The sequence below is a fragment of the Calonectris borealis genome, chromosome 13 (genome assembly GCF_964195595.1).
Source record: "Calonectris borealis chromosome 13, bCalBor7.hap1.2, whole genome shotgun sequence".
NCBI lineage: Eukaryota > Metazoa > Chordata > Aves > Procellariiformes > Procellariidae > Calonectris > Calonectris borealis.
In genome coordinates, this window is record NC_134324.1 from 12300760 (window position 1) to 12326281 (window position 25522).

The 25522-nt window shown below is 53.9% G+C and overlaps 3 protein-coding genes across 3 annotated transcripts in view; 1 reads left to right on the forward strand and 2 right to left on the reverse strand.

Annotated features, from left to right (window-relative positions):
• The window catches only part of LOC142087719 (thymosin beta-15A homolog), a 463475-nt gene that overhangs the window by 181423 nt on the left and 256530 nt on the right, over positions 1–25522 (reverse strand). The gene's annotated exons all lie outside the window — the stretch shown is intronic.
• Positions 1235–25522, forward strand: part of RIPPLY1 (ripply transcriptional repressor 1) — a 32710-nt gene continuing 8422 nt past the window's right edge. The window contains exons 1-6 of the mRNA XM_075162245.1: positions 1235–1450; positions 2987–3176; positions 7641–7820; positions 8010–9031; positions 11025–11701; positions 18421–18622. The gene's annotated coding sequence lies outside the window, so the exon portion shown is untranslated. The remainder of the gene's footprint in view (positions 1451–2986; positions 3177–7640; positions 7821–8009; positions 9032–11024; positions 11702–18420; positions 18623–25522) is intronic.
• CLDN2 (claudin 2) lies at positions 22070–23359 on the reverse strand. Its single transcript, XM_075161813.1, has one exon. It carries the CDS (start codon positions 23224–23226, stop codon positions 22531–22533), a length of 696 nt encoding a protein of 231 aa, XP_075017914.1. The 5' UTR covers positions 23227–23359; the 3' UTR covers positions 22070–22530.

Genomic DNA, 25522 nt, shown 5'->3' on the forward strand with positions numbered 1-25522 from the left:
GGTGGTTCTGGGCTCCAGTGCCCCAGAGCTGTGAACACACTACACTCTGCCCGCCCTGTCCTGGTGGGAGAGCAGGGCCATGGCAGAGGTAGGGCCCGGGGCTGCTTTCAACCCCGTCCCTGGGAGAGTCACCCAGGCCTGTCCGGCCCCACCGGCCCCTGGAGCTCTGTGCCCTGTGCTGAGGCTGCTGCCGGCTGCCTGCCCAGGCTGGGGTCTGCTGGCACCACCTCTGCCAGCCCGGCCCGAGTACTGGGACGGCTGCCGGCCTCTGGTTTCTGGCACCTTCACCCCCCGAGGGGAGAGGCTGGGGCCTCCCCACGCGGTTCCCCCGGTGCTGCCGGCTCGACGCAGCCGCCCCTCGGCACCGGGTGCCGCCATCTCGCCGCGCCCGGCGGGGGAGGGAGGGGCGTTAACGCTTGCAACCCCCGCCCGCCCGCGTGGGAGCCGCTGTCGCGCCCTAGGGCGCCGCCCCCGCAGGGGCCGCCATCCTGTGGCAGGCGGCGGGCGGAGGGAGCCGGGGGCGCGGCCATGGCCAGCCAGGCCGGCACCGAGGTGCGTCTGCCTCCGCGCCGAAAGTGCGGGCCGGGCCCCGCCGGCGCTGACCGCCGCTGCCTCTGTCCCCACGGATAGGCTCCCGCTACCGGCAGAGCTGCAGCGCCATCTACGCACGGCCCTTCAGTGCGTTGGCCGCGCTGCTCGGTAAGCACGGGCACCGTGGGGAGAGGGGCCCCAGCAGGGCCCCACCGGCCTTGCCCCCGGGCAGGGCTCGGTACGCCCTGACAGCAAGTCCGTGGCCTGCGCCCGGGCTTCAGCCCCGAGCCCAGGCTGGCCAGGGTGCCGGAGGCGCCAGCGCAAGCTCTGGTGTTTTAAAAAAGGATCCACGTGGATTTACCAAGCAGCCTCTCCGTAACGTGCGCAATGCACTGAGGGGATGTGGGGGTCACGGAGATTGTATTAGTAGTTGCTGTGGTGATCGCCGGGTCAATTCGCACAGCTCGCCCGCAACTCCCTCAGCCCCGGCGGCGGCGGTCCCCTTTGTTGGCGTCCAGCCGATGTCGCAGCGTGTCCCCACGTGCTTTGTGCTGCCTGGCGCCGGCACATCCGCCCCGCGTCACTGCTGGGAAGGATGTTCCCTGTCCCCAGGAGCTTTAGGCCGCGTGCCACCTCCCGTCCCAGGCACAACCTCCCGTTTGGAAGAGAGGAGGTTTGGGAAATCACTTTTGCTCCTTGGAACTGACCTGAGGGCAAATAGGGTTTGGGAGGAAATGAGGGTGAAATACCGTTGTTTTTTACTGCCCAGATTTCTTCTTTCTGTAGGCAATGCTTCGCATCGCAGTGTGGCAGCTAAGCTTTTCTGCGTTGATGTTGTGGAGCTCAAGGGTCACCTTTGTCCAACTTTTATGGGTAACAGGATAGGAATGACTCCTTGCAAACTCTACTGCATGCTCAGGTAATGAGTTATGAGCCCTCCCACCTCCAGCTGCTGGGCTGGATTCTCCTCTCTCCTCTGAGCATTGCCATTGGCCTTTGGCTTCCTATTGTAAGCATCCAGCATTAATGTATACACCTCTCCCTGCTTCTTCCTTACCTTCCCAGTATGCAGAGGTGTAAAATAGCTGCTTTTATACATGTACACAGCCTGCCTCAATGTGTAATGGGTGGTCTAGGGACTAATAGCAAACTTTTTGCTTGTCATTAACCACCCTAACATAAGCCATTTGGCTCCTTAGTGTGCAAACTGTGTAATAAGCAGAGGAGGCGCTTTTGTGCTGGGAGATAGAGAAGGTCCACATAAAACTGAATATATGTGCCTGAAGTCAAACCAGGAGTCCTTTTCTGTAGACTTACGTTTTGGAGGCATTTGCCCTCTTGTCTTTCTTACCCTGTGAATGCTGAAACGAGTCATGGCTTTAAAGGACGTGTTTATATCATGTTAATCTTTCTATGTGAAGTATTTTTCTATAGTGATGAGAGAAAATGAGGCAGGCTAGTGGCAAGGGATTTTAAGTGTGACATTGTATGATGAGGAATTTCAGTTCAGTAGGGCTTGTCTTTTAATTACATAACTAACTTCAGTCAAAACGGGTTTTAAGCTTTTACTTGAACACAGTGATGCGAACCTTGCAGAGAGGGTATAACTTTACCAGGGCATTTTGAGCCCAAACACAGAAAGGCCTTTGCCAGGATGAGGCTTTTTTGCCAAAGCAGCTCTGCCTTCGTGATGGTCGTTTGGTTGCCTCTTGGGCTAGAGGTTTTTTAGGGCTGGAGGAAGGAGTCTTTTGATGTGAAACTCCTGCCCTTTCGCTTTTGCTATAGCTTATCCACAGGCGTGAAGGGACTGGGACTTGGTTTTGTTTCTGTCTGACGATTCTGTTTGATATAAGCAAAATGCGGGGGAGCAAAGCAGAGAAAATTCTTTCTTTAAATGCAGAAGACACATAACCACAGCACTTCAGAAAAGTGAGTGGGGTTCGGGAAATAAAAACCAGAGGCCCTGTCACCTTCCTGCCCTGTCATTGTGTGCATTGTTTGCTCGACAAACCGTCCCAGAGGTGACAGTGAGAGGTGGAGCTTGGTGCAGAATTATGAAGAACAGGCACATGGGGTTTCCCTGGCCGGCTGTAGGCCTGGGTGTGCAGTGCTGGAAACAGATTGCCTTGCTCCTCTGCTTCTTGATTTCCCTGTCTGTAATGTAAAAAATGTTGTGGAGGTGCTTAGGATAAATTAGGGTTTGGAGTCCTTCCCTAGGTGCTAAAGAAATCGTCCTTGTCAGTAACTCTTCCTGACCATTTATGTGGTTCTTCGGTGGTGAAGGCGGTATAGGACTGGCAGGATTTGGCTTCTTTACCAGCACTGCAGCCATCTTGAGTCTTCCCTGTTGAACAGGAGCTAAGCTCCCTTTGTTAAGAGCGGTAATGTGGACGCGTGCCTGGAGTGAGGCAGGCGCTCCCCATTTCCAGCCCCTTTCGGCTTTGCTTGCTTTCAGCTTTGGTTTCACGGAGAAGACTGTGAAGAGAGATCACCTGTCCATTGGATTGTATGGCTTCAAGTCTGGCTCCATGTGGCTGGGGAAGGATGCCATCATCTTCACCAAAACTGGAGGGGCTTTCAGCATGGGGCTGCTTTCCCAGACCTACAAGGACCGTGTCCATGCTGAGACAGTGATTATCCCACGGGTATCATTCAACCATCAAAACGGTATCCTTCCTTGGCCAAGTGGCCGAGCTGCTACCCTCCACCAAAGGGACATGGGGGGCCAGTGGCACTGCCACGATGCTGAGGGCACAGGCTGCCTGTGGCTGACCCTTGGCCACGTGTGCACAGCACAATGTTTGGAGAGAGTGAGAATAACTGTAATCGGTGCTGCACCCGGAGAATCCCTGCAGCAGGCCGTGCTTTTAACACACTGCCATGCAGCATTATTCCTTTTTCCTTGGGTTAGAACTTGTCGTGTGTCTGCTTGGCATCTGCTGCTAACCTGGCTCCTGGAAAGCCTTTGCAGCCCCACCAACCTATGGGCTACCCGTTTCTGTCCCTTTCCCCCCCACCATGCAGACCCGTGTACACATCCCCAGCCCAGGAGCTATGCTCTCTGTTGCTTTTCTGCACCTGTAATGGCCTTTGGTGCCACTTGGACGTGCTGGCATACTTCCAGGCTGTGTTTCCTTCACGCCAAAGGAAGTTGAGAATATACAGCTCCCTGGCACTGCTTGTATATTATCAGGTGGCATGACATTGCTGCTCCCCACTCAGCTTGATACTTTTAAGTGTTTTTCTTCAAAGCATCCTACTGTCATGTCTGTCCTGGCTCAGTCTTTCTCTGAGACCATCCTCCTGAGTCTCTTCTGTGTCAGACTTCTCTGGAGCGTCAGGCCTGTGGCCAGGTCTTTACAGCTGGATTTTTTTTGTGCCCCTGTGGCAAAAGGGAGGTAGGTGGACTGGGCAACCCTGTTCTCCTTGACTCCTGCACTTCGGCCCCAACAACCCCATGCAACACTACAGGCTTGGGGAAGAGTGGCTGGAAAGCTGCCCAGAGGAAAAGGACCTGGGGGTGCTGGTTGACAGCCGGCTGAACATGAGCCGGCAGTGTGCCCAGGTAGCCAAGAAGGCCAACGGCATCCTGGCCTGTATCAGAAATAGTGTGGCCAGCAGGAGCAGGGAGGTGATCGTGCCCCTGTACTCGGCACTGGTGAGGCCGCACCTGGAATACTGTGTTCGGTTTTGGGCCCCTCGCTACAAGAAGGACATGGAGGTGCTGGAGCGTGTCCAGAGGAGGGCAACGAAGCTGGTGAAGGGCCTGGAGCACAAGTCTTATGAGGAGCGGCTGAGGGAGCTGGGACTGTTTAGTCTGGAGAAGAGGAGGCTGAGGGGAGACCTCATCGCGCTTTACAACTACCTGAAAGGACGTTGTAGCGAGATGGGTGTTGGTCTCTTCTCCCAAGTAACAAGCGATAGGACGAGAGGAAATGGCCTCAAGTTGCGCCAAGGGAGGTTTAGATTGGACATTAGGAGAAATTTCTTTACTGAAAGAGTGGTCAGGCCTTGGAACAGGCTGCCCAGGGAAGTGGTTGAGTCACCATCCGTGGAAGTATTTAAAAGACGTGTAGATGAGGCCCTTAGGGACATGGTGTAGTGGGCATGGTGGTGTTGGGTTGACGGTTGGACACGATGATCTTAGAGGTCTTTTCCAACCTTAATGATTCTATGATTCTATGATGCTAGAGAAAATGATTGTTACTGAAGACTCTGTACCTAGCCTAGAGGCCAACCTGGAGCATATCCTCTTCCACACTAGGGAGGAGCTGCTGGCACAGTTGGATGCCATTCCAGGCAAAAAGGGCACATGCATCCTCATCTGGAACATTCGCAGGTACAGGGCTGGGGCGAGCGGTGAAGTAGTGGTACCCCACGGATGCGGAAGAGCTAAAAGCAGAGACAGCTTCAGGACAGCACCTGGCCTGGGTGGTTTAAGCCCGCTGTCATCCAGCCTGGCCACTGGAGGAACAAATGCAGGGATTTCTCCCCCCTCTCTCTGTATGACTGAGTGCTTGAGGTGCCACACTGGGAATTAGGAGAGATGCTTACGTGGAGCCTCCAGTTAAGGGGTGCAGCAGAAGCAGGCAACGTCCTCCCTCCAAGCACTAGCCCCTGCTCTCCTGGAGATGCAGCACTCCACACTTTGGGAAAGGCTGCACTTGGGGAAAGGGACTTGTAACCTGGATTTTTTTATGATGATATTGGGCCATTTTTTTGCAGCTGTGGGATGGGTGATACAGAAGGTGCCAAGGTGCCAACCTGAAACCTGCAATCACGAGTCTAAGTCAAGTTCTTGGGGAAGGCGTTCATGTTTGCCCTGGTTGTTCCTTGTGCTGCCTGTTGTGTCAGGGGGAGTTGCCCGGCTTATAGAGTTCTTTGTTCCAGACGGACGATCGCTGTTCTGAGACAGAAACATCAAAACCACTTCCATTAAGAAAAAAAAGACAGGTTATTGTCATAGGAGACTCTCTTCTGAGGGGAACAGAAGGCCCAATATGCCGACTAGTTAACAAGTTTCCCTGGGAATCTGCTTTTGAAGGTATTGGGGTCCATGAACGCTGGTCACTTTTTAAGAGCCATCTCTTAAGAGCGCAGAAGCAGGCAATTCCGAAGTGTTGAAAGTCAAGCAAGCGGGGCAGAAGGCTGGCTTGGATGAGCAGGGATCTTCTTCTAGAACTTAGATGGAAAACGAAAGTGTACGGACATTGGAAGCAAGGACAGGCGACACAGGAGGACTACAGAGGTGCTATTCGCCATTGCAGGGAGAAAATTCATGCATCCAAAGCTCAGTTAGAGTTCAAGCTGGCTAGTACTGTGAAGGACAACAAAAAGGGCTTTTTAAAATACGTTAACAGAAAAAGGAGGCTCAGAGATAACATTGGTCTGTTACTTGATGAGGTCAGTCACTTCACAAATAGGGACGTAGACAAAGCGGAGACGTTTAATGCCTTCTTTGCCTCTGTCTTCAACACCAATGATGGGCCCCAGCACCCCCAGAGCCCTGTGTTGGAAAACCGTGACTGGGGTGATGATAAACTCGCAGGTGAACCTGAACTTGTTTGAGCCGTGCTGCTCCAGCTGGATGCACATAAGTCTATGGGGCCCAATGGGATTCATCCCAGGGTACAGAAAGAACTGGCCGATGTCATCATGGGACCTCTCTCCATTATTTTTCAACGGTCTTGGGAGTCTGGAGAGGTCCCAGTCGACTGGAAGCTGGCAAATGTTTTTCTAGTTTTCAAGACAGGTAAGAAGGAAGACCCTGGTAATTACAGGCCTGTCAGTCTCACTTCAGTGCCTGGTAAAATTATGGAGAGTTATTATTCTGGGAGTTACTGAAAAACACTTCAGAGACAATGCAGTCATTGGTCATAGCCAGCACAGGTTCACGAGGGAAAAGTCCTGTTTAACAAACTTAATTTTCTTTTATGACAAGATCACCCATCTAGTTGACCAAGGGAAGCAAGTAGATGTGGTGTTTTTGGATTTTAGCAAAGCTTTTGATACTGTCTCTCACAGTATCCTTCTGGATAAACTGTCCAGCACACAGCTAGACAAGTCCATGATATGATGGGTGAACAATTGGCTGACGGGTCGGGCTTAAAGGGTTATGGTAAATATCAGGCTGGCAGCCAGTCACCAGTGGGGTTCCCCTGGGCTCAATTTTAGAGCCAGTGCTCTTTTAAATTATCTGGATGCAGGAATCAAATGTACATCAAGTAAGTTTGCTGATGATACTAAACTAGGAGGAACTGTGGACTCCTTCAAGGGTAGAGAGGCCTTAGAGAGAGATCTGGATAGACTGGAGAGCTGGGCAATCACCAATCATATGAAGTTTAACAAGAGCAAGTGCTGGATTCTCCACCTGGGACAGGGCAATCCTGGTTATACACACAAATTGGGGGACGAGAGGCTGGAGAGCAGCCCCGTGGAAAGAGATCTGGGGGTTTGGGTTGATGGCAAGTTGAATGTGAGTCAACAGTGTGCCCTGGCCGCCAAAAGGGCCAATAGTGTTCTGTGGTGCATCAAGCATGGCATAGCCAGCCGGTCGAGGGAGGCGATTGCCCCAATCTGCACTGCACGGGTGCAGCCCCACCTCGAGTACTGTGTGCAGTTTTGGGTGACTCAACGTAAGAAGGACATCAAACTATTAGAGTGTGTCCAGAGGAGGGTGACCAAGATGGTGAAAGGCCTCCAGGACAAGACTTATGAGGGGCGGCTGAGATCACTTGGTTTGTTCAGCTTGCAGAAGAGAAAGCTGAGAGGGGACCTCATCCCAGTCTACAATTTCCTCAAGGGAGGCAGTGGAGGGGGAGCTGTTGATCTCTTGCTGGTGACCAGCAATAGGACACGAGGAAATGGAATGAAGCTGCGTCAGGCAGTGTTCAGACTGGACATTAGGAAAAGGTTCTTCACTGAGAGGGTGGTTGGTCATTGCAACAGGCTCCCCAGCGAAGTGGTCGCAGCACCAAGCCTGTCAGAGTTCAAGGAGCATCTGGATGATGCTCTAGCTTTAGGTAGTCTTGCGAGGAGTTGGACTTGATGATCCTTATGGGTCCCTTCCAACTCAAGATATTCTATGAGTCTATGATTCTACTTTACAGATCAAAGGTAAAGAAAGCCACATGCCTCAGTGGTGGAGACAGAGGAGGAAGAGAATTGCAGGTCCTTAATACACAGGAGCAGGAGGATAGAAGGAGTGGGAGAATGTGAGAAGACCAGTGGAGAATATTTTTGTGGAACGGAAGACTATTCCAGCAGAGTGGGATGTGCTCCAGTGCAAGGTAATGAATTTGTGGCTGTGCATCCTGCTGGTTTGGAGGGTTTTGGAGAGAGCAGGTCAAAGTGGGTTGAGAAGGAGTGATTTCTCCATAAAGAACGTAGTGGGCTTCTTCCTTGATCTGTTTACTTTTAAATTCTTCAGGCCTGGCAAGGCTCTTTTTATCTTACTGGTTGATATAATTCCTGTGCAGGCACCCTCCTCCCATTTCAGGTGGAGAAAAACTGAGCATGAGGAGTGTTGCCTGAAAACAGAGTTTTTGAAATGCCAACAGGAACTGGCAGAACTCAGAAGATGGAAGGCTTGCCCTGCAGCAAGAAATACACGTGTTACTGCCAAGCTGTGTGGCAGAAGCGGAAAGCAAAGCTGGCCAGGTCTGCAGAGGAGAAGGCTGAACTGACAGAGAGACTCAGGAATAGAGAGATGCACTTAGGGGTGCTGAGGGAGGCACAGGTTTCCTGCAGGGGCCCAGAGAAAGAAGACGTGAAGAGGTCAGAGCTGTGGGTTGGCTGGTTGGCAGTCCCTGTCATCCCTAAGGTGGGGGGAGAGGGCAGGAGTCATCATGGGCTACTATTTCGATAGGACACTGCTTCCCTGGTATCCATCACCCTGCTGTATAGGTAACTGGGTTGTAAGTGAGGGTCCTGCTGTTGTGAGGAGGTGGAATCACCAGACGAATCCAAATAATTGATGCAGCTTCAAAGATGCCCTACAGAAAGGTGCCTGCTCCATGCTGTGTCTGTCCTATTCTGTGGCACCTTGTTGCTGGATCCCTTGCACAGTGTTTGGTCTGTAATGGAAATAATGTCCTCGGTAGCCAAACGGGTGTTAGAAGGACTGGGAGCTGGTTGAGTCCCAAGGATGGTTATTGCTGGGGGATCTTGGTTTAATACCTGGCTGGTGGAACCTGCACAGAAGAGGCTCAGTTGTCTTACTGTGCCTCTTTCCCCTTGGCTAAGGCTTGGTTTCCTGTGGTGCAGCTGACATATCGAGTGCTGTCGTTCACACTTTTTAACGCTCACTTCTTCCCTAGGTGTTGTCTCCTTCATCAATGCCCTGGCCTGCTTAGACCAGCAGTTTCACCTGCACTGTGAAGCTGGAGGCTGAAGAAAAAGGTGCTTACAGGACTGCTGCCTTTCCCCCTTTTCTCAAAGAGATGACTGCGGTCCAGAGAGGAGATGGACCTCAAGAGAAAACCAGATCCTCAACAGCAAGGTAAGTGGTTGCAGGCGACTGCCACACGCTGTGTTCTGTCTTCTGTCCCTTGTTTGGGGTCTGTACCGAGACCATGTGGAAGATCTTGGTGAGATGCAGTTTGCTGGAAGGAGCCCTGGCCAGAGCTAGTGGATCTGTCCTGGGTAGTTTTCTCTTCCCTCCCTTTTTGAGAGAGGGGTCTGCAGGACTCAAATGCTCCTTCATCCTTCTCTGTCCAGACACAGAAGGGGAGCAGGGTGGAACAGAGGGAAGAACAGAAATCCTTGCCAAGTTGGTGTTTTTAAATCCTCCTGGTTTCTGTGTATCAGTGTTAACACCTTCACGCCCCTGTGAGCTAAGTTCATCTCCATGCATACGGTTCTCCAGCCCCGTGGTCAGTCTGGATGGCAGCTGACGTGACTGCCTGTCCACTGCTGGAGCATTCAGCTCTGTCTGTCTATGAATTGCTCTGTACAGAGGACATCTTTACCCAAGAGAAGCTAGATACCTTTTGGCTTCCAGCAAGGAAGCAGGTTTCTGGCTGAGAGAATTTCTCTGGATAAGTCTCACATTCTCTTTAACTTTTGGGGGGTGGGCTTGAGATATGATTTATTTATTTATGTATATATTTTCAACGTCTCTCTTGCAATGTGGGCTGCTCCCACACGGTGGCACTACTTGCCTGGCTGAGGGGCTGCCTGGCTGTGTCCCGCACGTGTCCCTTCTTCCTGGCCACTGGGCCTGCCCACCGGTTGCCCAGGGAAAGGCCTGTAATGGGGCTGCTGGGTTGTCATGAGAGCAGTCGAGTGGACCTTGGCATCTCTCTCTCTCTGTGGCCCTCTGCACATGATGCAGCTGGTTGGTGGATTACAGATCTATCTGGTTGACCTTCTGCTCCTCCTTGCAGGATCTTGGGGAGGGAGAAAGGCCACTGGGTTACACCAGCTTTGAAAATATTGTGTGATAAGAACAGTCCTGCTCATCCCTAGCTGGCTCAGAGCAGTAATCCTCAAAGCTGCTTCTCTCATCATGATGGTGGGGCCAAACACCTCCTGTTGCTCCTGTTTGCCTTGCCTGAGCTCTTCCCCAGGCCCCTCTTGTTTCTCTTCACTGCGGCCATGCTGAACTACTTTTTCCAAACATGAGCTCTCCACAGCACCTCCAACAAGCTCCATCAACATCTTTGCCCTCCAACCCTGTTCATCTCTCCCAACATCCCTATAACTACCCCACACTTTGCTTTTTCCTTTGCTGCTCCTTGTGCCCACATTCCTTGTCCTGTTTGCCCAGCAGTGTTGGGAATCCATCTGAGGGCCTGGGCCGTAGCACAGGCTTGCAGATGGACTGACCTTTCCCTTCTTGAAATCAGGCTTTTGATTGTGTTACAAATGGGTCAGGTATCCAGGGCTTTGATAGGCACAAGATCTGGTTGGGTTTATGGACAAACACGCTCCAAATGATTTTATAGCTGAAGAAGCTTGGAATGGCAGCCCATCAGAAACATACCTGCCTGCCATGTTTAGTGAAATGCGTCAGGCAGATATATTTCAGACAGTACATTTAGCAAATTTCTGTGGGTTTTTTCTTCAGGGACTGCAGTTCAACCCCACTGCTCTCTCAGATGAAAGACAGGCAGTGGGGCTGGGTAGGTAGGGAGCCAGGGTCTTCGGGCTTTGCAGCTCTGCTGCTGACATGTCCCCTGCATGAAATGAGCACGACAACTGCTTGTCCTAAAATGAGAGCGAGCATCAGGAGCATTATAGAGAGAGAGCTCTCTCTATATAGAGCCCAGCTATAGAGAGAGGCTGATGCCATGAGATTCCTTCAGCAGCAATCCTCTGTGCTGGGACAGCAAACACCTGGCCAGGAGGAGGATTGATCCCCACAGTCAAGGGATTGGTAGTTTGCTACCAGGTATTGAGGTCTGAGATCAACCGTGCTGTGAACTGGGGGCACTCCAGCCTGCTCACCCTCTCTTTGTCTTTCTTCTTTTTCTTTACTTTTCCCCTGCAAGCCCAAGTTGACCATAAAAGAAGAAATACTGGAAAAGCATGGGGACGTAATGGAAGCTTCACCCCCAGACCTGACTTGTCCTAGCCCCCCTACTTCTTCCCTTCAGAAGAGCTTTGCAGTACCTTACCAAGAAAGGGAAAAACTTCTGCACATAGAACAGGAGGATATGAATGTAGGTGGCAGCTTGCACACCTGTCTGCTCAAAGAGCAGCGGGGCGCTCTGAGCAGCACCAGCCCTGCTAACAGTGTATCACGCTGCCCCAAGGCAGAGACTCCAGCATTGCTCAGCAGCTCAGCAGGAGATCAGAACGAGACTGGTGTGGTCCAGGGGAAGCTGGAAAAGCAGGCTACAGACTTGAGTGTGTGTGTAAATTCATACAGGAGCACAAAAGACATAGGCAAGGGATTCTTTGTGTCAGTTGGTGCTTTGAAGACTGCTGCAAGTGGTGAAGCTCCCATTCAGCTCTTCCCTTTTGGGTGGAAGGCAAGACTTGACAGATCAAAGGTGGAGAAAGCCACATGCCTCAGTGGTGGAGACAGAGGAGGAAGAGAATTGCAGGTCCTTAATACACAGGAGCAGGAGGATAGAAGGAGTGGGAGAATGTGAGAAGACCAGCGGAGAATATTTTTGTGGAACGGAAGACTATTTCAGCAGAGTGGGATGTGCTCCGGTGCAAGGTAATGAATTTGTGGCTGTGCATCCTGCTGGTTTGGAGGGTTTTGGAGAGAGCAGGTCAAAGTGGGTTGAGAAGGAGTGATTTCTCCATAAAGAACGTAGTGGGCTTCTTCCTTGATCTGTTTACTTTTAAATTCTTCAGGCCTGGCAAGGCTCTTTTTATCTTGCTGGTTGATATAATTCCTGTGCAGGCACGCTCCTCCCATTTCAGGTGGAGAAAAACTGAGCATGAGGAGTGTTGCCTGAAAACAGAGTTTTTGAAATGCCAACAGGAACTGGCAGAACTCAGAAGATGGAAGGCTTGCCCTGCAGCAAGAAATACACGTGTTACTGCCAAGCTGTGTGGCAGAAGCGGAAAGCAAAGCTGGCCAGGTCCGCAGAGGAGAAGGCTGAACTGACAGAGAGACTCAGGAATAGAGAGATGCACTTAGGGGTGCTGAGGGAGGCACAGGTTTCCTGCAGGGGCCCAGAGAAAGAAGACGTGAAGAGGTCAGAGCTGTGGGTTGGCTGGTTGGCAGTCCCTGTCATCCCTAAGGTGGGGGGAGAGGGCAGGAGTCATCATGGGCTACTATTTCGATAGGACACTGCTTCCCTGGTATCCATCACCCTGCTGTATAGGTAACTGGGTTATAAGTGAGGGTCCTGCTGTTGTGAGGAGGTGGAATCACCAGAGGAATCCAAATAATTGATGCAGCTTCAAAGATGCCCTACAGAAAGGTGCCTGCTCCATGCTGTGTCTGTCCTATTCTGTGGCACCTTGTTGCTGGATCCCTTGCACAGTGTTGGGTCTGTAATGGAGATAAGAATGGGATGGAGCAAGAAACCCCAGTGCACATGGTACTCCTGGTGGGAAGGGGGATAGCCGCTGGGTGTGTGATGGGAGGTATCAGATCCTGGCTTTCGCCACTGACTTTCCTCTTGGCTTTTGCCCTCTTGCCCACAGTGTTATGGAGAAACTCAAGAACCTCCATATGAATGTGAGCTGGCTTCTCTCGTTCATGCTCCCCCACTTGGAGCTCCAGGATATTAACTTTGAGTCAGATCAGTGGATGAGATCTTGCAGGCCGTGCTGGAGGAGACAAACCTCATGCTGGAATAGTCCCCTCTGTCCTGCCACTGTGCCTTTTGCACATGATCGTTAATAAAACCCTGGTGTCTTTACTTGTGCTCTAGGTCATCACTCTGGTGGGGCAGGGGGTTCTCCTCAACCTCCTCTGGTCTTGCATGACTGGCATGGCTCTTCTGCTCCCCATTGCTGAGGGCTGGGGTTCCCCAGGCGGTGGAAACCCAGAGGTAGTGTGAGCAAGAGGGGACTGCATCACGAGCATGGCTCTGAGCACAGCCAGGCTGGGTCGTGCCTGGCCAGCGGATACTCGCAATGGCCTCTTTGCTGCCCTCCTTAGCAGTCTGCGTTGAGTAGCAGAGAGGCAGGGAGACCTTGGCGGTGGCTGCCCGGCTCCTGGTGCAAGAAGTATCCCAGGAGACTGCAGCCCAGGCACTCCTCTGTGGCTGTGCTGGAGACTTCTTATGACTAACACAGCTGACTGGCTCGGGCTAGAGCAGCATGGTGCTGAGGTTTGGGATTTGGGCCCTTTCACTCTGGGAAGCAGTCTCGAGTTCATAGGTCTGATCAGCCCACGCAGCAGCTAAACTGGGTCCCTGCCTGTGTTTTTCTCTTGAGTGTGTCTATTTGTTTGTTAAATAATGTAGCAACACAAGGTTCTTTGAACTAAATTTATCTTCTCGTGTAGCTATGGGAACAGTCAGTGGTACGGTGACGCTAGGGCTTGCAGTTAGATCTGCTGCAGGGCTCTGGGCTAGTGTGGCTGAGCCCAGCTTCTTTCAACAGATGCTGTCCTGCCTGGGAGCTTCGCCTTTAAACTTTCTTTTCAGGCTTATCTTCTTAGACTCTTCTTTAGCCAGCAGCATGACTGTCCTTTTAACCTGGGCAATGTCAGGACAGTGAATGTTTGGAGGAAGATGTGGGGTTCGAGAGCAGCCAGACATGATACAGGGAAATGACTGCACTCAGACCAAAGGATGCTGCAGCTCCCTGTCCTGCCTCCAGCATGGTTCATGGGAAGAAACTAAGGGCAAGAGCAAGTGCATATAGTGCAATGTTGTTCAAGCCTGTACTTATTTCCAGGTCAGAAGCTTCATGAATCAAACATGGTTTCCTACAGGTATAAAATGACTGGCTTAAAGGAGCTGAGGAGAAACCCTCCTTACAGTCATGCATTCACTGTCTTTTCTGAAGCGTGTTCTCTTGCCCACATGGTAGGTATGGAGGAGGTGCGTGGGTGGCCAGCACAGCATTGCTTCTTTGACTCAAACACTTCATTTATCCTGGAAGGGCACGAGACCATGTGACAGAAACCAGCGGCTTAGGTGGTATCACCAAACATGTAGTGTGTGTTGCCTGAAAGTCAGAGTTGAGCAACACAGCTATGTGGACACAGTGCGCCCCATCCTGTGTGGTAAGGACTTTGCCACGTCCTTTCCCCCATGGCTGGATTTACACACATTACTGCTTAAGTTACTTTCACTGTTGCTAGTGGAGATAGAAAGGACGTATCTATACCACTGTGTTTTTTCTGCAGTCTGTAGGTGCTGTCTCTGTGTCTACCGTTCCTGATTTCCAGTCTGGTTGAATCCTGTTTTGTTTTCAGTTCGTGTTTCTAGATCTCAGAGCTGTTTCTGTGACCTCTCTTGACATTTTCAGATTGTGCTGTTTACTGTGTTTTCAGGTCAGTACTGCGGGTGGTAACACTTGAGCTTGAAGGTAGCTCCCTTATCTCCCTCCATTCATGGTTTGAAGGTAGCATTTCTTATCTCCATTCATGTTTGTTTTTTTGCTTTTGACATCTTGCCAGCTGGTCCTCAAACCACAGGACTACGCCCTCATCACATTTAATTTTCAATAGAGCTGTTGAGGAGATTGAATCTGCACCAGGATATTCCAATGAGTCAAAGTTTCCTTTCACAACGTTTGGGACACTTGCACTAGTTTTTATGGTTGCATGAGGTGCAACCTCACCTTCTGAGGTGCAAAATAGCCAGCAATCTTGGGGAGTTGTCATGCTTCTGATCATGCTAGGAAGTTTTATCCCAAAAGCCAGTCATCCTTTGAAGCATCTACCCTTGGCAGGGGAAGAGACAGACCTTTATTTTCTTCTCCAAAGCTGCTTCTAAAGCAGGAGGTGTCCACACCTCCTTCAGACTTGATCTCAATGCTCTTCACAGCACATATGTGTTGAGCTAGTAATCTTAGCTGCTGCTGCTCCTCTTTACATCTTGTTTATTTCATCCCATTATAACTAGTGCTGGGATCTGAACTTTATCCCTAATACTACTTGACCTTATTTTTTTAGAAAAGTATTTACAGACATCCCCAACGTTTGTCATGTCATGTGCGGAGCCCTCGGGCTAGGCCCTGTCTCTGGGAGGGAGCCATGGCAGAGCCTGGACAACTCAGAGCTCCTCCTGGTTAATTCCTGCCACCCAGGGAAAGGAGAACGTGTTTGCGTGATGTACAGAAAACAGACGCTCAGGCATTAGTGATAGGAATGGGCTTTGCTGAATGAGGAGGTGGTGAGCAAAGGGCAGCTTTGATGCAAGCATCAATCGGCAGAGATCTGTGAGCCTATGGAAGCGTTTAACAGCTTTTGAACAGTTAGCAGGCTTCATACTCTCACTTCTCTGTGTCTCGCATTACCAGCAAGGCAAAATATATGCTCCTTAGAGCAATACGTGGGTCTTTTGACATTTCTTGAGCTGATTTTTTTTCCTCAGTGTAAAGAAATAACACACAAAGCGGTTCTGTGATGGAGCATTTCCTAAATAGATGTAACTTGGCAAACAGTGCAGCTATTAATTTTCCTTAGATAAGCTGGTATCGAAGTACCTGGTTTTGAAAGTTGGCACTTCTCTCCTGCATCTTTCAAAGCTCGCTCAACAGTGCCCGTGCCAGCAGGTTGATGCCATAGTAGTTTGGGGGGATTAAGATGTGTAGTGAAGATAAATACTTATTGCAGGTGAGGAGGTCAGAAAAGCATCTCAAAGATAAGGCTGTTTGGCAAAGCTTTCTCCTCCCAGAGCTCCCCATGTCCTCCCTGTTAGTACTGTGCTGTGCCCCATGAAGTTCTGGGGCTGTAGCTGGCAGCCCTGGAAAGGCTTGTGGGGGGAAACCCAGCCTGTCCTGCCCTTGCTTTCCAGCGTTGCATGAGAGGTGTGCAGGAGCAGGCAGGTGATGCGAGGAGCCAGGGAGAAGCAGTGCCGCGTTTCCCCTTGGCTCGCGCTGCCGCGGGCAGCGCAGCTCTCTTCATCCCACCGGTGAGCTGGGGGCTTTAACACTGTATTTTGTGGGCAGCCTCCCTCTGCTTTGCAAAGATCTCCCATGGGAAAGGGTAGCTGAGCTCAGGGACAGCTGAGGATAAACTTGTCTCTTCATATAAGACTGGGCTGCCTTTACAGTGTGTTTTGCCCTGGTTATTCCCTTTTTTCCCCCTGAGGCATTTACTCAGCCAGAGGTACTGAAGTTGGATGGATTAGCTGCATCTGCCTGTGACCTGGGCGGTAAAACTTACATATTTTCAATTGCAGACTTACAAGCCAGAAATCAGCCCATGGGGCTTATGTGGGATGCTCCCTCTGGCAGAGGGGATGTTTCGGTTTTGGGAAGGAGGCCATAACTCACAGCAAGACCTTTGTTTGTGAGCAGGCGCTGGGACGTCAGCTACAGGGACAAGTCTCCTGTAGACAGCTCTGCCTGGGGAGGTGGAAGTTTAATGTGTGTTAGCAGGCTCCTGGCAGCCGCAGTTCTTCATGTCTTGCTCCCTGGGGCTGAGTTACGGGGGCTTTGTACTGGGAGCCCCTTTCCCCTTCCAGGGGCTTTGCTTTGCAGCAGAGAGGTCATTCCCCTTGCCAATGAAGGTCCCAGGTCCCGAAGCGCCTGCTCTCCTCACCTTGAAAACAAGGAGCTAATTGTTTTTTCCATCTGCTGTCTCTTACCTGCCGGCCTCCCCCAGGCGCAGGCAGCCTGTGCCTCCTCTGCCTGCACCGAGATGGAGAGCAGCCTTGCACAGGCCAGTGGCTGGAGCTGGGGTGAAACGACCTGCCAGTTGGCAATCTGGAAACACCATTAAAATAAGGGTGGGTTGGGAAGATCAGAAGGCCAATGGGGAAGCATTCAGTCACGGGGAAGATCAGAGGTTAATTGCCTCCTTGCCTACCTAGACTCTGCGAGATGCGGTGCCCGGTCTCCGCTGCAGCCGGGGGAAAATCCAAAGGCAAAGGGCAGCACCCTCGTTCCTGTAAAAGTGTACTGGAATAGCTCAAAGGGCACGGGAGCATCACGGTTGTGGAGCCAGCAATGGCTGCGGTCTGCCCTTAGCTCTGTAATGCCTGCGGACTCCCTGGGCTACGCCTTGGAAAATACTGAAGGCTGGAATTGCTCCCACCCCCCACAAAAGGAAAGGGCTAAAAATGCATCTGTTGGAGCAATCTTGGGAGCACCTGCCAGGTATAGCCGGTGATGTGGGACTTTGCTCCAGTGACCTGAGAAACTAGAGAGACAGCTTTTCTAGGAAAGCAAGTTCAAGGCAATCATGCTGTTTTGTGACGTGGGTCTTGTCCTGGTTTTAGCCTTTTTTAGCAGGCTGGACATCCCAGAAGTAGAGGGTGTTGTAAGTTCTGTGAAAAAAGGCACCTGCCTTGAGGAAAGATTAGTTCTCCAGTGTGCGAAAAGCTTCATCAAAGCACACCTTTCCTCTGAAATCCTGAGCAGAGATAAGAGGCAACCCCAGAGCCGGTGAAGCCTTCCTGGTTTCTCTGCTTATGGGGTGACTTGTTGTTTCTTCCAGACTCCCAGCGCACAGCAGAGAGCTTGGAGGGGCTCAGCTGTGTCTGGGGTCTGAGCATCTTCTAGGTATGAACCTAGGTTAACAGCTGCTGAAATGTTGGTGCCCTCAAGTATACCCTGAGCATGGAGACGACAGGCTGGTAGACTGGATTGCTTGGGATGACTCTGTGGACTGGCTAATGTGGTTGCAGCTCAGTTTGTCCATATAAAGATGTTTGGGATCCTCTGGTCTTCATCTCTTCTGTGCAGTGCGGTGCTGTTTAACCATCAATTGGCAGTGGAGCTGCCGAGGGTGCAGGACAATTTCTCTTCAATTCTCTAGGCTAGTTCTACAGGGCAGATTTTGACTAGAAATGGAGTCTGGTTTCACCGATATTTCTGTAAAATCCCTGGAAGAGCTTATGTTTACACCACTATAAAAGTGTGTCTTGCTGATAAAGCTTATTTTGCTCACTGAATGGGTGTAGATTCTACTGATAAAGCCTGCTCTTGCTGCTACAGATTGCATGTGTGCTAGGTTTGCTGAGATCGCTAACCTGAAGCTCCTCTAGTGTAGGTTAGACTCAAATTACAGAGAAGTCTGATTGTGATGTTAATGTGATGCCTGGAAGGTCAAACCTCTGTATCCTCTTCACAGGTATCATGGTTTTCTGAGAGAAACACTTTTTATAACTCTCCTGGTAGATTTCTGAGCTGCTGTTCAAACCCAGCCAGGAAGGTACTTTCTAGCAATCTCCTCTGGTGCACCCAAAGGTTTCTGTCCCCTGCAGTGCCATGGAGTTCATTCCACTCTGTTTCCCTCATATCCTTCTTCAAAGACCAAAAGATCCTTTAAAGTGCCTTTGAACATATCTCTTCCAGGAGACTATCGAAAGCCATGAGTTTGTGGACAGGCTTTTCCTCCGACTGAAGGTGTTTTCTGAAAAGGAGCTGGTTTCTCACTACCCCTCACCTCCATTGCAACGTCTCCCATGAAAACCAGAAGGGCCAGGCACCAGCAGGCTCATGGCAGTGTCCCAGCTGTGTGACTCCAAGGCTTCGGGAGGGCAGGAAGTCTTTGGAGGTAAAGTGTGAGTGCAATTGCCAGCCGAGCATCATAGATGCCCTGAGGTGAAACCATGAGGCTGTTTCCTGGGCTAGAGTGTGACCACCAGCGGGGACATTAGGTGGGGCCTGGGACATGGCTGGGGCGGGGGGTGCACCTCCTATTCCCACCAGCATAGTCCGTGACTTGAGCTGTTGCTTAGCCCAGCCCGGGAGTCAGGATTTGAAATGCCTGAGAGCAGCCCCTCTCCATACTGTGTCCTCTGCTGCTCCTGAAAAAGCTGCTGTACCACCATGGGTAAGAAGAGTTTGTCTTCTTTCACGCCAGCCCTGGCTTGCCGAGGGGCTGGGAGGCTCCGGAGTGGCGTGGGAGGCAGCTGGGAGTGTGCTGCAGCTGGGAGGAAGGTGGAGGAATGTGGAGGCCCTTTCCAAGTGCCTCGGCCCATTGGGAACTTGGCCTGAATTTTCTTCCGCCTCCTGCCCCTCCTATCTGAGCACTTCCCGGGGGCTGCGGGCAGAGACGGGCTCTCCCAGCACCTGGCCTGATATTCCTCAGAGAGCTTGCATGGATTATTTGCTGCTGCTTCAGACCAGCTGTGCTAGGCAGGAACGAGAGGCAGGTTGGGGACGCCACAAGGTGCTAAGCTCTGCTTGCCTGAAGCATTTGCTTGCCTGAAACGTGCTGGGAGTTTATAGTGCCTCTATTGCTTTTGAAGATAAGGGCATGTTAGTATTTTATTGTTCCCTTTCTTCATCTGAGGCACCATCCAGAGCAAGAAGAAGAGAGGGGAAGGACTCTTTTCCTTGTGACGGGGGATTAGTCATCACAGCCTGGCCCTCCAGCGAGGGGCTGCAAGGCTCCCTGCTCCACCATGCCGACCTGCGAGGCAAGGGCTCCAGCCCAGGGGGCTCAGAGGAGGGAGCCTTTCCCCACTTAGCCTTCTTCAACCCCTCCTCTGCTTTCCCCCTGGCTGCTCGTCCCCCTCACATCCCACTCCTGTCCTGAGCTGGGGCCAGAGCACCCTCAGCTTTTCCCACTAAGCTGGTGAGGGCAAGAGGTGACCGAAGGGGCAAGAGGTGACCCGAGGGGCTGGTTCTGCACCGTGCTGACTGGCTCAGCTCCATCGCTTCGCTCGCGCTCGCTGTCGGCAGAGCTGGCTCCTGAGGCGCTCTGGGTTCCCGTCCTCTCTGGGCTGGGCTGGGCCACATCCAGTCTGCCCTCAAGGACCCGGCTTATCGATAACGGGGAACATGGCTATTGCATGAGGCAGAGATAACCATTGCCACCACATTTGTGCACTCGGTGTCCTTCCCTTCCACGTCCTCCACTCCTGCTGGTAAAGAAGTGGAAAATCCTTTTCAGCCTGCCTTGCCCTGTAGCCAAGTTTCACATCTTTGGGTGTGTTCAAGTTAAAGGCCAGGAAAGCTGGAGGGGAGAAACCTTCCCCGCCCTGAGCCCACCCATGCCTAATGCAGGGGTTCCCCCTTGGCAGGGCCGCAGGCCCAGGGAGCTGGGGAAAGGCTCGCCCCCTTTTCAGTGTGATGCTCGTCAGCTCCTCTCCTGCTGTGCCGCAGCTGAAGCCGGCATGCTGCACCCACGGAACAGGGGTCTGGCATTGCACAGGTGAGAAAGAAACCCGAGGGGCTGTTGGGGATGTTGGGGCCCCTTGCAGTGCCTTTGCTCTGCGCTCCTCGGTCCAAACCACGGGTGTTTTCTGTACCTGAGCTCCTCGCTCTGCCTGCCCTTGCCTGTGCCCGCTGCCTCTCTCCTGCGGCGGGAAGCTGTGCAAAAGCTGACTCCTCTAAAATCAGAAATCCTCCCTTCTGCTGCTTGAATTAAAGTGTTAATAAACCCAGCAGCAATCACTCTGAATTGAGCATTTCAAATGCCCCTTTGTTTAATTAGCAGTGCCCCTGCCCACAGATACAGGCAGTGCTGTCTGGCCCTGCAGCCCAGGGTGGGAGGCAAGGGAAGAGGACGCGGCGCCCAGGAATTCCTCCTCTTTGGAGGCGCGACCTCTCGTACCAACTATTTTCTCGCCTCCTCTCTGCGTCAGCTGCCCAGAAACAAAACATTTACAGCTGAAGGACTTAAGTGAACTTGCTGCATCTCCTGCATGCTTTCCATCCTCTGCACCCAGGGCTCTCTTTTCCCCGGGGCAGCAATAAGTTACTCAGCTGGCCCAGGGCTGAGACAGCACTTTGTCCCTTGGCTGTGGAAAAGGGGTGACTGGCCTTTGCCTTGAAATCCACCCTGGTCCCCTCCAGCGAGCGTCACCCTGGGGATGGGTCCCCAGATGGCCCCTTGCTCAGTGAGGAGGGGAGAAAGCGTGACTCGTCGTTATCAGGAGCATGTTAACCCCATGGCAAACACGATTTCACTGGTGTAAGGGTATCGGTGGTGACGTCTGAGCAGGGAACATGGTCCCCTCCTTGCTGGGACCTAATCTAAATTGCTTTATGAGGGGCCAGCAGGAAGACCAAAGCTTCCTGCTCCCTGGGGGACAGGGAGCCAGGGCAAGGGGGTCCCCGGGCGGCCCTGTGCTGTGCAGGGGTTATCTCGCCTCCGGTGGTGGGACGTCGGAAGGAGCATGGTGGTTAAAACGTACTTGCTCCTTGGTGGGCTGCGGGATTGGGCTGCCTCCGCCTCCTCTGCATCCCGTGGTGCCACCGGCAGCCTGTGCAAGCTGTCACGCTGCTGCTACTGTGCAGGGCTGCAACCACGCAGCGCATCCTGCCCTGCCAAAGGGTCACATGGAGCAGTCTTGGTCCCTGCCTGCCCATCCCTTGCGGCTTACCGGTGTCTCACTGGTTTTCTTCCCAAAACAGCCCCCACAAGGACTCCCGGGCTCAGGGACCTGCCTGTGAGACCCCTCTGCAGCTGTGTTGGGGTGCTCAGCCTCCACGTGGCCAGTGGCTGCCTTGGGTGCTTGGGACTGTGTTGCGTCCTGGGTGCCAGTGCTTACAGCATCCTGGGATGCAGAAGCGGTGATGCTGGGGCTCTCCCCACTGCCTGGGGACCTCGAAGGGCCACATTCCCCCGGGGGCAGCGAATGCCCCTGTGGGCACCCCGGTCCCAGTGATACCTGCACCCTTAGAAGCAAGCAGGGCTGGGGGGGAGGGGGAGGGCGGGGGCGTCGCCTGCCATTAGCCCCCAGGGAGCCATGCTTGCCCTGGCTGGCACCCTCGAAGTGGTGGCACATGGCAACCTCCCAGTGCGGTGCCCAGGGACAAACCATGCAGGTGAGTGACCCCCCCTCCCCCTGCCCAGACAGTGCTCCCACCCGCCTGGGTTCCTGGGTGGCAAAGCCCTGGGAGAGGGGGAACACGCCCGAGCAAGGGCCGGCGGTGCCCTCTGCACTGCGGACCCACTAGGCAGGCAAGCGCGGCCCCCACCACAGCCCACCCTGGCAGGGGAGCTGCCAGGGCCCCTCAGTGCCAGAGGAAAGCTCAGCCACAGCCTGGCTAGAAACACAGATTTATTGCGACATTGGTTTGCAACTAGCACTCGACCCCCCCAGTGGCGACTCTGGACCCGTGCAGACGCCGACCCCCCTGTGATGCCTCCGTGGCCAGCGGGCTGGCCCCTGGGGACACAAGCCCACCCACCCCCATCCAGGCAGGCTTGCTGGGGCTACGGGCTGGGGTCCCACTGTGCCAGGGGCTGCCTGCGGGCTGGCAGCACGGAGGAGGGAACAGAAGCTGGATTTGGGGTCCTTCACTGATGTAAGCCACCAGCTGGGATCTCTGAGCAGTTGTAAGGCTCTCGGGATCCCTGGGGAGAGAGTGGGGTCAAACCCCACCAAGCCTGTGAGCAAGAGGGCTGAGCATGGGAGGTGTCCTCTCCTCTTACCGCGCTCCCTCAGTGCCAGCCTGGATGCTCTGGGGAGCCGGGAGAGGTGCCAGCCTAATTCCCACCCGCAGCTGCTACACGTATCCTGTCAGGTTGTAAGAGTTGAGCTCGCTCTTGGTCTTCTGCGTCTGGCTGACAGAGGGCCGGGGGCTCTTGCGCGTCAGCAGCTGGGGCTGGTAGGTGCTTGTGTAAGTGGTCGTTGGGTCCCGGGCAGGGCAGGAGGTGCAGAGGATGAAGCCGCCGACGAGGGAGAGGAGGGAGGAGATGATGCCCAGGTAAAGCGCCTCCCCAAGCTCGAACTTCATGCTGTCAGGGAGGACGGGGTTGCGGAAATCCCGCAGCACCACATGGATGTTCCACACCAGTGGGATGAAGCAGAGCAGCCCCCCGAGGATGAAGACTGCGCCGCCCGCCACCGCCACCCGGTCCTTGCCCGGTGAGCCCTGGCTGAAGACAGTGCACCTCATGCCCACGACGGTGAGGAGGCAGGCGAGGGAGGAGACAGTGCAGGAGCTCACCATCAGGGCTTGGGCCGCCTGGACGTCGGCGGGCAGGTTGAGCAGGGAGCTGTAGATGTCGCACTGGGTGATGCCTGTGCTGTATGTGGCGCACTCCATCCACAGCCCCTTGGTGAAGCTCACGGCTGTCACAATGCTGGAGCCGATGTAGGAGCTGGTCTTCCAGCTGGGCAGCAGCATGGTTGTCAGCGTGCCGATGTAGCCCAGGAAGGCCACGGCGTAGCCCAGCAGCTGGAGCCCCATGGAGACCATGGTGGGGGCTGGCTGTCACCTCCCCGGGGCTCGCGGCTTCTTGCCTGGCTCGCCAGCGGCTCGCTCCCGCACGCTTACCTTCCCATGGCCCTGCTGGCGGCTCCGCTCACTGCGCTGCAGCTCCACCCCACTCCCTGGGGTGCTGGTTTTGTGCGGGCGCTGGCACGTGGGTGGGAGCCGGGGGGAGGAGAGGTTACCTGCAAGAGTGGAAAGCAATCCCTCCCCGATTAACGATTGACCCAAGCCTGTGGAGGAGCGCCAGGCGCCCTTTCACCTCCGCTATCTCCCCAGCCAGACTTCAGAGGCAGAGCAACGCTGCCCGGGAAGGATGCCAAAGCCCTCCCTTGCGCCGGGGCCGCGGGCAGGGATGGAGAGTCAGCCGCTGGTGGGGGGAAAGTGCCCGCTGCCTTCCTGGGGGTCCCTTGTCTTCTGTGATGTCCCGAGCCAAGGAAGCCAAAAAGCTACAGTTGCGCCATGTTATTTGGGACCTGCCGGAGGCGATTTCAGGTGGTGGCCCTGAGGCTCCCCCAGCCGAGGAAGGGGGATTGTGCCTCGTCCCCATCTGCGTAGGGTTCACCCAAGGCATCTGCAGCCACCCACCACCCATCCCAAGCTGCTGAGACTCTGGCGGGACAACGGGATGCGCCCACCTGAGATTGAACCATTGCTATCAGCCTTTCCATGCCGCTGGGGACAACGATTGAAAGGGATGCATGTGACAGTGACGCCTGTGTCCCCAGGAGAGCCCGGAGGTCCACGGAGGGCAGAAGTACATCAGGGCAAAGCACGCTGGCAGCACCTCGGGGATGCTTCCCCAGAGTGCCCCGGGTTGAGTGGGGTGGCCTGTCCCTCGGTGGGGTGAGCACACTGGGGTGCAAGCTCGTGCTTGCTGCCGTCAGCGTGGGTTTTTCTGCTGGTGCCATCTCCTGCCTGCAGCCCTGGGTGCGGGCGGGGCGGTTTGGCAGAGATGGTGGAGTGGGGTGGTTTGTTTTCCCTCTGCCTTGTTTCAAAATTCCCCCTCCTGCAGCATCTTGCGAAACCGGACTGAGCCCACACCACACCGCACCGACACTGCGGCCAGCAGCCTCTCCCCCTGGAACACTCCTGGCTGAGAGTGCCGCCACGGCCCGCTGCCTCCGCTCCTCTCCCCGTTCCCCCGCCAGCTTGGTACCAAAGTTTCCCAAATTTCTGTCTCCTTTCCCGTGCGCTAACCAAGACCTCCTGCTCTGTCTCTGGGGTGTTGCTGCAAAAGAAACACCTGGGGTGCTCGGGGTGCTGGCAAAAAGGCACAGGAGGGTCATGCTGGAGTTCTGCGGTACTTACGGAGGCGGCTGGAGACGTGGTGCGGGACCGAGGGTGGCCGCAGCCGGTGGCCACCCAGTATCAGAGGTGGCTGGTTGGGGCAGGGTGGGTGGCCAGGGCCCCAGCCCGGGGGATCAGGGGCTGTGAATTGGTTAGCTACAGCTTTGCAAAATCCACCTGCAAATCTCAGCCTGGATCAGAGGCTTACTGCAGAACAGAATTAAACCCTTTCAGCGTCAGGAAGGACTGGGGAGCTGGGATGCCTCGTTTTGCTTGTTGTCTATTAATTATCAGGGTAGGTTTGCCTAAGTGGCTCAGGTCTGTGGCTTGCTGTCACCTTTCTGGCCAGCCTTGGTGGCTGGTGGGTGACTACGTGCCACTGTCCGTTTGTCTGCTTCGGGTTGTGTCGCCCGTGCTGGGGTCAGAGAGGCAGTGAAATGCCAGCAGGTTGAACTCCCCGTGCCTGCAGGGTGAGCTCGGGCTTTCGGTTCACTCCTCCTGGCCCTGCTTGTCCTCCACGGGGTTTGTTGTTGTAAGACTCCTGGCCCAAATGAGGAGCAAATGGAGACGGGAATGAGGGCTGCGCTGGCCCCGTGCCCCCTCCTGCTTGCCGGCTGCTGCAGATGGAGAGGGGCAGGGAGGGCCCCTGGTGACAAATTATCCTTGGAGCTGAGCAGGGTCAGGCTGGTGTTTGAACAGGGGTGTTTGGATGCTGATAGCAGAGCTTCAGCAGGGACCATTTGCTATTTTCTTTCCTTGTCCCAAATTGAAACCCTCCTGGGAGCAGGAGGTGACCTATCTGCCAGCCTCCAGCGCTTGGGCAGGAGCAGTGAGCAGGGACAGGATGCATGGCAGTGCTGGGGAGGCAGGGGGGCGAGCCTTGCACCCTCGTATCGAGAGGCTTTTCTGTACCTCCTGGTATGCTCCACATCTCAAAAAGCCAAAGGAGAGGGCAGGGACCACAGAGAAGCGCGAGAACGGGGCTTGGCAGCTG

Bases quoted from the DNA above. Each gene is read 5' to 3' on its own strand.
- CLDN2 (XM_075161813.1), bottom strand. From the start codon at position 23,226: ATGGTCTCCATGGGGCTCCAGCTGCTGGGCTACGCCGTGGCCTTCCTG.